Here is a 13,399-nt window from a genome sequence, read left to right on the forward strand (position 1 = left end):
AGTTGATGATGTTAGCATGTGGGCAAATCTCACACTGCTAGTGGGAGAGATGTTCATCAACTAATTTATAGAGTAATTGATAATATTGAAAAAAGTATGTATATGCTGTATGACCCAGAAATTATATTTTTACATGTAATATACTTAGAGAAACATGTACATGTAATATACCCAGATACATATATACCAACGTTTGTTTCAGTGTTTATAATAGTATAATAAGAATGACTCATATGTCCATCTTTAGAGGAATTAATACATAAAATCCAGTATAATCATGATGGAATACTATATAGGAGATAAAATGAATAAATCCGATATGTGTGTCAATGTCAATGTAGATACATCTCAAACACAAACACATACACACACCAACACACACACACACGAAACAGAAATGACTAGAGGGAGAATATACATGAAATTAATGACACTGGTTGTCTTGGTTTGAGGCAGGGGTATGGGAGAGGACTGGGACTTAGGAGCGGAATAAAAGGAACTGCAGCTTTACATGTAATATTTTATTTCCTTTATATTAAAAAATCTGAAGCAGAGATAAGATTTGTTCTTGTAAATTCCAAATATATCGATATAACATTATTTGATATATTATCTGAACTTTTACATGTTTATAAAATAATTTTTCATTTTGTAAACATTTTTTAAATTCCATGGTTTAATTTTAGGATTAAACTTCATGATATTATAAAGTATATACTGAAAGAAAGATAATTGTTGGACCCTTTTTTCCATGTCTAGTAAACCTCTAGATAATGCCAGTAAGCTTGCACAGCTTGTTGAAAAAAAGCTTGAAGACTACTACAAGATTGATGAAAAGAGCCTAATAAAGGTAATGTATGCAAGGCAAGTAGTAACTATGCATAAAGTCTGTCTTATTTCTTTATAAGCCAAAGAAACTTGCTCATTCATTTTCTAGTATTGATTTGGGAGTCATTAACATAGATCTCCAATACTGATTTGAGAATTGTTAACATACACAGTTGTGCAAACCTTAATAGATGGTATGGTTTAGAGGGGACTCTATTAACTAACAGATTTTGAAGTCAGCACTGTGTCCAAATCTAGTTCTGCCATTTAATTCATAGTTAATGTCTATTTGGGCAAATTATGTAACTTCTATATAACTACATTTTCTTTTCTATAAAATGGGAATAATAAAAGAATACCTATTTTAAAAGTTATGATTAAGTGAGTTAATACATGCAAAGTCCTTAGAGTAATGCTTGCCATTGAGTAAACATTTAATAAATGTGGGAATTCCTATTATCACTAGCTCTGTGACCTTGAGTTTGTTTTTCCATCTATGAAATAGATGAAGTAATATATACCTTGCTAGGCGGTATGAGGATTAAGTTAGCATGTAAATGTATTTGGCACCAATGGGAATTTAATAAATGGCAGCTGTTGTTATCCTATGGAGATAATATAATCAAAGACTAAGGTTGAAATCTGGGAAATACCAGCAGTTGCATGTGGGTGAGAGAATGAAGAGCTTGAGGAGACTGATAGAGGTGGTGCCAGAGGGCTAGGAAGCCATATTACAGTAGCTGGAGAATGAAGAAAAGGAACTGTTGCTAGTTTAGAAGAGGAGTTGTGCCAGGAAACCACCAATTACAATACTGTTTAATAAGTGGAATGAGAGAAGAATACACAGAGTATAATGGAAATATAGTCCCAGGCTTATCTTCTTCTAAACTGGAGTGTTGGAAGGCATCCCAAGAGGAAAGGCCCTTTAGCTTAAAGAATGAGCATAACATGATAAAGAGGGAGTTTATTGCATGGAAAACAGGATTCTTCAGGTAGAGGCAATAGAGAAAAAGGCAAAATCCACAATTAAACGATGTGGCTGGAATGGAAGATATAAACTTAGATGTTAGGTTAGTTACCTTAAAAGTTACCTGTTTTTGGTTTAGAGGCCTATTGAAGGCTGTTATTCTGGTTGTAGTTTTGAAGGCAGAATGGCTTAGTACACATAGTCGATAGTGAATAAATGTGTGTTGAATGAAGAGGTATACAATCAAATATGCTTTTAGTCCTTCATGTTTTCAGTGGAAAAAGAGCAAAATCCATAAAAATTAAACTTGTCCTTTCCATTCTTTCTGCCTGGAAAATTAATCATCCTTCAAATACTTGATACCTTTCCTTTATTCAGGGACACCTGATAAAGTGATAAAGTATCACCTCATTTCGAAGGCTTTCCTGACTCTTCAGGCCAAGTGATGCTTCCTCCCACATGCTGTCATAAGCCCTAAGCCTGCTGTAGAACTTGTATTGCACTTTTTCCTGTTTGTATTTCTGAAGCTTCATAGCTCACATTTTTGAGGGCTTGCTGTGCTGTGTTTATGGTATGATTATATTTAACCTTTACAATAATCTTATAAGGTAAAGATTCCATAATTGTGTTTCATTTTACAAAGAGAATGCTGCCATATACACAAGATAAGCATTTTGTCCAAACTTGTACTGCAAGATTGTGGTCAAGGCTAGACTCAAATTCAGACCTAGCTGATTTCCAAGGCTGTGCTCTGAACCACCATATCATACTGTCTCAAAATTTAATTAAATGAATGTGCTTAATTTTAAAATATTTTAAAAACATAGCCTATAAAATATACCTGTTATATGTAAATAAATAGAAAATGTTTGTATAATGAGTTGTAGTTATTTGTTATTGCTTTGAATAATAATCCAAAGAATTTATTACTTTTTAAAATGAAGTATGAAAGATACTGACATTAACAATAAATGTTTCCAGCACTATTATTCAGTTTAGTGATTAGTGATGTTTGCGAATTAATGATAACAAGGCTTTCATTGTGATTTATCATCTTAGTTGGTATCAGTACAGTCTTTTAAAATAGCATAACGGTTAAGAGCACAGATGTTAGAGTAAACCTGCATTTGAATCTCCATTCTGCCTCTTACTACCTGTGTGATTTGGGCAAGTTACTTCATTTCAGGCTGCAATGCCCTCATGGTCAACTGGAGATGATAATGCCTGTCTCACAGGATTATTAAAAAAATTAGATGAAATAATCTTTTATTTCATCTAATCTTTGTTAGTAACTTTGTTTAGTATCTTTGTTTAGTAAAATGTCTAATACATAGAGCTCAAGTAGTAGCTACCATTCATAATTTATATCAGTTTTAGTGCTTTTGGAACTCAATTCATAAGAAAATAGATTTAGTGCAAACAAAATGTTACTTTTTTAAAAGGAACTTTCAGGTTATTATACAGTTGTCCCTTGGGAAACACAGGAGGGTTGGTTCCGGGACCTCCTGTGTATACCAAAATCCACACATACTCAAGTCCTGCATCAGCCCAGCAAAACCTACATATCTGGAAAGTCAGCCCTTCATACATGCAGGTTTCACATCGTGCAATCCTGCAAATACTGTATTTTCTATCTGTTATTTAGTTGAAAAAACTGAGTGTTAAGTGTATCCACACAGTTCAAACCCATGTTATTAAATGTACCCTCTTACTCTAATTACAAAAGCTTTTAGTTATGTAGTCTTCATTTTTTCTCTCATGCTACTCGGATTTTTCTTTGTGTTATTGTAACTGCACATTCTTAAGACAATTAACCATTTGTTTTGTTGTATATTTTTGGTGGGGAGAAGGGATAGAACTTAGGAAAAGCCTGCTTTGTATTCTAAGGTATTAAAAATATGTTCACACTAAGAAATTGAAGCTGCTTAAGATGATTTTATCTTGTTATTCTAGGGTAAAACTCATTCACAGCTCTTAATAATTGATCGTGGCTTTGATCCTGTGTCCACTGTCCTGCATGAACTGACCTTTCAGGCAATGGCGTATGATCTACTACCAATTGAGAATGATACATACAAGCAAGTATAACTTGAAGGGTATATAAAGGGCATGTATAAACAGGATAGAATATGAGCATTTAATTATTTATATAGGCACTGGAAATCTGAAAGCCCCTGTAACCTTTTCTATTCAGAGACTTTATCCTTCTCTTATTCCTACAGTTAGTCTTTCACAGATATGTTGACCTTGTAAATTAAAGTGTAATTTGATTGCTTTGGAGCATTTTTGGTGTGTTTGCTTCCTTAACTATGTGTACAGCAGAGCTACATTTAAACACATGGAATTTGGCCCTTTTACTTTTAAAAGTAAATATCAGGCTCACTATCATAATTTATTGAAGGAGAAACCATATTCAAAATTGTTAGGCTATAATTGTTTTGAATCATACGTTCAAAAGTCTATGTGTCTTATCAACATAATGTATTTTAGAAGATTGGAACACTAGAAAACTAAATAGGATGGCTGTTGAGAACAACAGGCATAGTTTTACCATTTTGGTACCTTCTACTGAGTTAATCTTGGTATAAACATACTTACTTTAAAAGTAATGTCAAATAAAAACCTAAATGAAAAATGAAATAGTTTTTCTATCAAGGAATCATCTTACTATATCTCTGTATCATTTATGGTGTGTGTTATGTTTTACATACATTACAAATGTTATTTGATATCATGATTTCTAAATCCAAACTGGTATTTGTCAGCTAAGATTTACTACTTGAGTACACTAATAAAAATGAAAATTAGTTTTCTGAAATTTTATGTTTAAACTAATTTGGTAGTTTTAAGATACAGACACGTGATAGTTATGATACTGTTTTTTTCTTAAATACTGTTTTTGTATTTTCTATTGTATTTTTATTTGCATTCTGGTCGAATCTTGGTTTCTGAGTTTTTCTCTGTATTATCTGTATTAATGTTAGATAACACAGCTATTTTTCTAATATAAAAGTTATTTTAAGCAGTTTATTCAGAGGGGATATTATTTACCTCTGTTACCCTTTAGGTCTCTAAACCTGCATTGCTCAGAAGGTTTAGAAGAGAATAAATAAACCAATGGATAGTAAAGGATTTAGTTCCAGACTATAGATATAAATTTTAGACATTTCTAACCTAATATTTAAAATATGTATCTCTTTAGGTTTGCTGGCAAGCAAAGCAAGGTTTAATTTTTTTTTAAGTAGAGACTTTTTTAAAAAGCCACTATACTCCCTTCTTTCTGATTCAAAAAAAATCAGAGATAAGAATTCGATGGGAGTAAAGCTCCCTGTGGTTTGGTCTCTATCACAATTTTTTTTTTTTTTTTTTTTTTTTTTGAGACAGAGTCTCACTCTGTCACCTAGGGTGGAGTACAGTGGCATGATCTCAGCTCACTGCAGCCTCTGCCTCCCAGGTCAAGTGATTCTCCTGCCTCAGCCTCCCAAGTAGCTGGGATTATAGGCACCCGTCACCACACCTGGATAATTTTTGTATTTTTAGTAGAGGCGGGGTTTCGCCATGTTGGCCAGGCTAGTCTTGGACTCCTGACCTCAGGCGATCCGCCTGCCTCGGCCTCTCAAAGTGCAGGGATTACAGGGGTGAGCAACCACATCCAGCCTTCATCACAATTTTTTATGGAAACAGAATACAAAGCAGGAAGCTCTAAGTGTCCAGATTCAAGTTTTCATGTTGATGACTTCTTTAACTTTAGGGGTTTTTTTTGTTTTTTTTTTTTTTGAGACAGAGTCTCACTCTGTTGCCCAGGCTGGAGTGCAGTGGCACAATCTCGCCTCATTGCAGCCTTCGTCTTCTGAGTTCAAATGATTCCTGGCCTCAGCCTCGCAAGTGGCTGGGACTACAAGTGTGCACCACTGCGCCCGGCTGATTTTTGTATTTTTAGTAGAAATGGAATTTTGCCATGTTGGCCAGACTGGTCTCGAACTCCTGGCCTCAAATGATCCACCTGCCTCAGCCTCCCAACTAAAATGGGATATTCATATCACCTGAGTATTGTCAGGCTTGCTACTCTTATCTTTGTTTACAAATCACTTATAAGTCAAAGGTATTGTATAAGAACAAAGTGGTATTTTAAATGACAAAAGGGCTTTCATCCTTAGTGCAGCCTTATATAATTGAGCACAATGATTCTATCTTTGGACATCTGTAATCCACACAGGTGGATGGTTTTATAGAATTAATGTGTAATTTATGAGGGCTATAGAAACGATTATATTCATATAGCGAAGTCTACATTTATTATTTGTAGTTCAGAGCTAGGAAAACTCAGTGCAGTCCTTCCTGATCTTGACTCAGGAAATCAGGTAGTTCCAAGAATGATTCGATCTTCTCTAGTTCCACAAATGGAAGGAAGGTATCTGCATAAAAAGATAAGGGGAATCAGTCAGGAAGCCCATTTTGAATAGCTTCATGACTCTTTTAAATTGTTGCTCACTTCAGTAGAACTCATTAAAGCTATCACAATTTTTATGGCTTACATTAATTTTTTTTTCTCTCATTTTCTTTCTCATTCTGTAAAGGAGATGTGGTTATAGGGTTGGGGAAGAATAAAGAAACAGATGATAAATGTTTGTGAATTTTGTACCAATTCTGAAACACCTTCAATATTTAATAGGTTATATCGGGGAGGATATTCCTGTTTTGTTTGTTTTGTTTTGTTTTGTTTTGTTTGAGACAGAGTCTTGTGCTGTCACCCAGGCTGGAGTGCAGTGGTGCGATCTCTGCTCACTGCAAACTCCACCTCCCAGGTTCAAGTGATTCTCCTGCCTCAGCCTCCAGAATAACTGGGATTACAGGCGTGTGCCACCACACCCTGCTAAGTTTTTGTATTTTTTTTTTTTTTTTTTTAGAGATGGGGTTTCACCCTGTTGGCAAGCTGATTTTGAATTCCTGACCTCAAGTGATCCGCCCCCCTCGGCCTCTGAAAGTGCTAGAATTACAGGCGTGAGCCACCACACCTGGCCAATATTCCTGTTCCTAATGGAGATTTGATCAGTTGTACTGTGGGTTATTAGCACATCAAAACAGTGTTTTAGGCAATTAGAACACGAAGCGTTAGTATATTCAGTCTTGTTCTTAATTGTAGCACGTTGAATTTTTCTTTATAAGATATAATTTTGCTGAACTAAAACTCTATAATAATGACACCTAAACCTAACATTTGAAAATGTCTTGGTAGTCTCAGTGCTTGTTTTTAATGTAAGGATAGCAATGTGCCTTAGTTTTGAGTAGGTGTTCATTACCCCCCTAAAATAGTGGATTTTACTTTTCAGTTTCTTGAGTTGTGTCTTGAAATTACTGCTTGTAAAAATGTTTCTTTTGATTTTGGAGGGAAAAAAAATCAAAAAATTTTAGTGCTTCTCTCTACTTGTAGATATAAAACAGATGGAAAAGAAAAGGAGGCCGTCCTTGAAGAAGAAGATGACCTCTGGGTTAGAATTCGACATCGACATATCGCAGTTGTGTTAGAGTATGTGAACCCATTTTAATTTTTATTCCATGTTTTTTAGACAGTATGTGATAGTAGATTTTATAACCTTAAGATAGTTCTGTAAAGAATTATATCTTAGAAATTTAAGGAATTCTCTCACAATTTGACAGGGAAATTCCCAAGCTTATGAAGGAAATTTCATCAACAAAGAAAGCAACAGAAGGAAAGGTGAGTCTTACTTAACTTTCCAAATAATAGTGAAGGTGAATTTTAAACTTTGTTTAAAATCTTTATTTCTTTAACTTTTTATTTTTGGAAAATTCTAACACAGAGGTAGAGAATGAACTCCTTCCTACATACCCATTGCCTAGTTTCGGTAGTTAACAACATTTTGTCTGTCCTGCTTCATTAAAATGTTTTTATTTTATTTTTTGAGACAGAGTCTCACTCTGCCACGTAGGCTGGAGTGCGGTTGCACCATCTCAGCTCACTGCAATCTCCACCTCCCAGGCTCAAGTGATTCTTTTGCCTCAGCCACTCAAGTAACTGGGATTACAGGTGTGCACCACCATACCTGTCTAATTTTTTGTATTTTTAGTAGTGACAGGGTTTTGCCATGTTGGCCAGGCTGGTCTCGAACTCCTGGCCTCAAGTGATCTGCCCACTTTGGTGCTGGGATTACAGGTGTGAGCCACCGTGCCTGGCCATAAAGTTTATATTCAGGCCATTTAGTCAATTTTATCAGTGCATTGTTGGGATTTTCTATTGAGATATAATTTATAAGTAAAGAACAGAAATTTTAAATTTACAGTGGATAACTTTTACTTATATGTACACTTGAAACCACCACCCAAATCAACATACAGAATATTTTCATCATTCTAGAATATTCCCTCTTGTCCTTTCCCAGTCAGTACCCATCCCTGCCAGAGGTAAACTCTATTCTAATTTTCATCACCATAGATCCTGTTCTTGAACTTCACATAATGAGATTCACCTGTGTTACATATTTCAGTAATTCATTTTTTCATTCGTGTATAGTAGTAATACTGTTATGTAAATATACAACAATTTGTTCATCTCCTTTTGATGGACATTTAGTTTATTTCCAGTTTGGGGTTATTATGAACAAAGCTGCTGTGGATTTTTTTGTACATGTCATTTGGTGGACGTACACACTCTTTCTCTTGGGTATATTAAGAGTAAAATTGTTGGGTTATAGGGTAGGATTGTGTTTAGCTTTAATAGGTGATGCCAAAAGTTTTGCAAAGTGTTTGAACTGATTTATATCCCCATCAGCAATAATTGAGTGTTCTAGTTGCTCCATATTGTCCCCAACACTTGATATATTCTTGTCTTTATTTTCAATTAAAATTTCATTGCATGAGGTGGTATCTTATTGTGGTTTTAATTTCAGTTTCTGTAATGTTCTTGTGCATATTTGCCATTTGGATATTCTATTTTGTGAAGTGCCCATTTAAGGTCTTTTGCCCTTTTTTAATTGAGTTGTCTGGTTTTCTTACTGATTTGTAGAAGTTATTTTCTGGATATGATTCCCATACATGTATTTATGTATGTATATATCTTTTGATGAACAGAAGATTTCAGTTTTAATGAAATCTAGTTTATCAATTTATTTCTTTTATACTTCTCTGTACCCTTAGAAGTCTTGGCTTACCCTGAGGTCTTTAGTATATTCTTCTGTTTTCTTCAGGAAGAGCATGTAGTTGAATTTTGTTTTTTTATTTAGCCCAAAAATCTTTTAATTAGAATGCTTGTTTAGTTCATATATATTTCATGTAATTTTTGATATGGTTAAATTTATATCTAGTATCTTATTTGTTTTCTCTTCATTTTTTATATTCTATTTTCCTTCTTTATCAAGTCTTTTTTTTTAAATAAATTCCATTTCGTCTCCAATATAAACATTTGTGTTTTGCCTTTTAGTCCTTCCTTTAATTATTATACTGGAAATTTAAAAATGTATTCTTACCCTAGTTTAATAGTATAATTTTGTCATGTCCTGAATAATTCAGGAATCTTATAGTAGTTTAACTTCATTTATCCCCTTTCTCTTTTATGCTGTTGTTTCTTGTATTTTACTTCAACATACGTTATAAACTCAAAATGTTCTTTTGTTTAGAAAAAAAACCCCAAAAAATAAAAAAAAGATATTACTTTATTATAAACACTCAGTAGACCTTTATTATTACCCACGTATTTATACACGCTGGTGCTGTTTATTTCTTACTGCTCTTCAGTTTTTCCAGCTGGGTTAGATTGAATTCTCCCAGCTTTCTTTTTGTCTGAGGATATCTTTGTTTTGCAGTTTTTTTCTGAGATACTTCGCTGGATTTAGAATTCATAGTTGGTATTTTTTTTCCTTTCAGCAATTTTAAGCTTTCAATACATCACCTTCTGGCTACTGTAATTTCTGCTGAAAAGGGCAGCTGTTAAGTATTGTTGTTTTCCTGAAGATATACTGTGTTTATTAATATTTTTTCTGTGTCTTTGATTTTTAGCAATTTGACCATGATATGCCTTACTATAATGTGGTTTGCTTGCTATTTGTCCTCCATGGGGTTTGCTGAGCTTCTTGAGTCACTGGGTTGATAACTTTCATTAAATTTGTAAAATTCTTGGTCATTATCGCCTCAGATCTTCATTTTGTCCCATTTTCTCTCTCCTCTCTTTCTGGGACCCCAGTCAACATGTTTTTTGGATCTCTTGACTGTATTCTATATCTCTTACATTCTGTTATCTTTTTTTTTTTTTTTACCTCTCCGCATTGCAATCGAATGTTCTCTATTAACCTGATTTTGATTCCCCTACTTCTGTCTTCTTTTGTATTCAGTCTGCTGTTAAACCCATTCATTGTATCCTTTTGAAAACTGAGGTATAAAGTAAAATTTTCCCTTTATAGAATGCAGTTCTGAGTTTTGACAAATGCACACTCTCATATAACCACTACCACAATCCAGATATAGAATAATGTCATCACCCCCCAAAATGTCCTCAGGCCCCTTTGCAGATAACCCCTTAACTCAGTCCCCATCCCCTGACAACTACTAAGCTGTTTTCTGACCCTGTAGTTTTGCCTTTTCCAGATTGTCCAATGAATGGAATAATACACTATGGCTCTTTTCATTTAGCATAATGCATTTGAGATTCACTCATGTTGCATGCAAGAGTAGTTTCATTAGTTTTTATTGCTGAGTAGTATTCCATCATATGGGTGCACCACAATTTGCTTATCAATTTACCAGTTTCAGAACATCTTAGTTTTTCCAAGTTGTTGGCAATTATGAATCAAGCTCCTATAACATTCACCTTCTTCATATCAGACATTCATGTCTATGAACAGATGTTATGTGCTTGGGAGGATACTTAAGGGTGGGATTGCAGAATCAATAATAAATGTATGTTTAAGTTTGTAAGAAAATTTCAAGCTATTTTTCCAAGGTGGCTGTACTGTTTTCCAGTCCCACTAGCAATGTATGAAAGTCGTTCATTGTACTTTTAACTTAAAGTCTTATATTTAACTCTAGGACATTCATTGGATTTTTAGAAAATAAATTCTAATTCTCTGTTAAAATACTCCATGTTTTGATCCACGTAGTCCATCTTTTCCTCTGTTTCCACTTTAACATAAATATGTTATTTTGAAGTCTCTTTCTGCCAACTCCATCTTAGGTCTACTTTTTGTGAGTTTCTTTGTTTTTACATTTTGAGGTGTTCTTTTCTTAGCTTTTTTATTGGTTCATAATAACTGTACATATTTATGAAGCATGTAATATGTTTATACATGCATACAGTGTGTAATGATCAAATCATTAGAATTTGTGTGTTTAGAATACCCATCACCTTGAACATTTATTATTTCTTTGTGATGGGAACATTTCCGATCTTCTCCTCTAGCTATTTTGAAATACATAATATATTGTTAACTATAGTCACCGTTGTGATATCAAATACTAGAACTTATTCTTTATCTTGGGTCTACTTTTGTTGACTGTTTTATCACTTGAGTATCAGTCACTTTCCTGTTTCACCTATTAATGTTTTATTGTGCTAGACATAGTGGATGATACATTGCAGAGGTTCTAGATGATGCTCTCTCTACAGAGAATGTTGAGTTTTGTTCTGGCAGGCGGTTAAGTTGCTGAGGAATAATCGTGATTCTGTTGTAACTTCATGTTAGACAATGTTATGGTAAGCTTATTTTGCTTTTGCACTGAGTCCTAAGGCATAGTCCCAGGACTGAATGTCTAGGATGTTTACTTAGGTCTCTTTACTTTGTCTCGATCAGGGGATGCTAGTATATTCTTAGCACTAGGACCCCTCTGAAATTTCTGTCCAACATTTAGCCACCCATAAGTTGTTCTTTACTATACCTTTGAGGGTTATGCCCTGTACATGTGCAGCTTAGGGGTTCAAGGACAATCTCTCTACACATTTTTGGATTATGTTCTGTCTAGCTCCTTTCTCTTTAGCACCCTGCTTCCCAGAATCTACCTCACAGCCCCAAGCTCTTATCTCCCCTTTTTTTTTTTTTTTGGCACCCAGAGAGAGAATTGCTCTCTATTTGAACTGTATTTCCTTTCAGTGGTGTGTGGAAAACATCTTTAGGGGAAAGGCAGGGTGAGTGTAGAGATCACCTTTGGTGCTTTCCTTCACTCAGCTGTCTCAGCTGTGAGCTATTTTTATCTATTACTCGAAAGCTTTTGTTTTATTTATTTGTCCAATCTTACTTATTTATGGAGGGAGAGTAATGTTGATATCAGCTGTGTTATTGTGAGTGAAACTGGAAGCCTCCTAAATTCTTCTTTAAAAAAATTGTCAAATAATCAGTAAATTACTAGATTTGATAATTCGTAAAACTGTAGGATTTCAAAGTTGTAATATGGAATAACTGAATCATAGGTTTGCCTTAAAAAATGTTTGATTTTTCCTAGACATCACTTAGTGCTCTTACCCAGCTGATGAAAAAGATGCCCCATTTCCGAAAACAGATTACTAAGGTAAGCAGTATTATATATGAGATACCTAATTAGTTTTAGTTTATATTCAGTTCTGTAGTTCGGTTTAGCAGTGAGTGTCATGGAATACTTGGTATTAGTTATACTCTAAAACTTTACTATATAGGTCTGAGAAATATCCCATATATCTAAGCTTCTTCATAACCTCTCTACATGTATAACCTAGATTTATCTGAATCCAGCTTAAACTTGTCTATATCTTTGTCTTGAATAGCCTAACGGTAATATTTATCAACCTTATAAGAAATTCAGCACTAGATCGACTAGTGGATGTTATTCTACATGTTTCTTTAAAGTAATAGTTACATGTTAGTAGATTTAAGAGCATTTAAGCTGGTTAGTCAGGTAAACTATTTTTTTGCTCCTTACAAATACTATCAGAATAATCTTAACATTTTTGTCATGTTGCACCCTAGTCAACCAATGATTTTTGTGTGTATTAAGATACTTGAAACATTTAGAAAGATAAAGGAATATGAACTTGAAGAACTTCTGGGTATTTTTCTCACTTTCTCTCAAACTCAACACAAATGTAACAATTCAACACTTCCATCCCATTTATGCTGTCTGTTGATTGCCCCCTGTTGTATTAGTTTGTTGTATACATTGTTGTATACATGTTGTATACAACGTTATATACATGTTGTATACATGTTGTATACATTAGTATAAGGAAATATCCAAGACTGGGTAATTTATAAAGGAAAGAGGTCTAACTGACTCACAGTTCCACATGGCTGAGAAGGCCTCAGGAATCTTACAATCATGGCGGAAAGCAAAGGGGAAGCCAGGCACCTTCTTCACAAAGCCACAGGAGAGAGAAGTACACACAGGGCACATGCCAGATGCTTATAAAACCATCAGATCTCATGAGAACTCACTCACTATTATGAGAACAGCATGGAGGAAATCACTCCCATCATCCCATGATTCAAACACTTCCCATCAGGTCCCTCCCATGACACATAGGGATTATGGGAACTACAATTCAAGATGAGATTTGGGTGGGGAAACAGCCAAACCATATCACCTGTAGATCACATTCTCATTTGCTTCCTATCTTGAGCTGTTCCCTTG

At 34.5% G+C, this 13,399-nt stretch overlaps 1 protein-coding gene across 3 annotated transcripts in view; it reads left to right on the top strand.

Moving 5' to 3' along the window:
* STXBP3 (syntaxin binding protein 3) overlaps window positions 1-13,399 on the top strand; it is a 62,184-nt gene that overhangs the window by 34,277 nt on the left and 14,508 nt on the right. For all 3 annotated transcript variants that reach the window (XR_004058852.1, XM_010372929.1, XM_010372936.2), the window contains exons 8-12: window positions 760-850; window positions 3,749-3,873; window positions 7,227-7,322; window positions 7,454-7,511; window positions 12,239-12,304. Coding sequence is in view for 2 of the 3 variants with exons in the window: in XM_010372929.1 (XP_010371231.1) it covers window positions 760-850; window positions 3,749-3,873; window positions 7,227-7,322; window positions 7,454-7,511; window positions 12,239-12,304 (436 nt within the window). In the remaining variant the exon portion in view is untranslated. The remainder of the gene's footprint in view (window positions 1-759; window positions 851-3,748; window positions 3,874-7,226; window positions 7,323-7,453; window positions 7,512-12,238; window positions 12,305-13,399) is intronic.

Source organism: Rhinopithecus roxellana, chromosome 8 (assembly GCF_007565055.1).
Source record: "Rhinopithecus roxellana isolate Shanxi Qingling chromosome 8, ASM756505v1, whole genome shotgun sequence".
In the NCBI taxonomy this organism is placed as follows: domain Eukaryota; kingdom Metazoa; phylum Chordata; class Mammalia; order Primates; family Cercopithecidae; genus Rhinopithecus; species Rhinopithecus roxellana.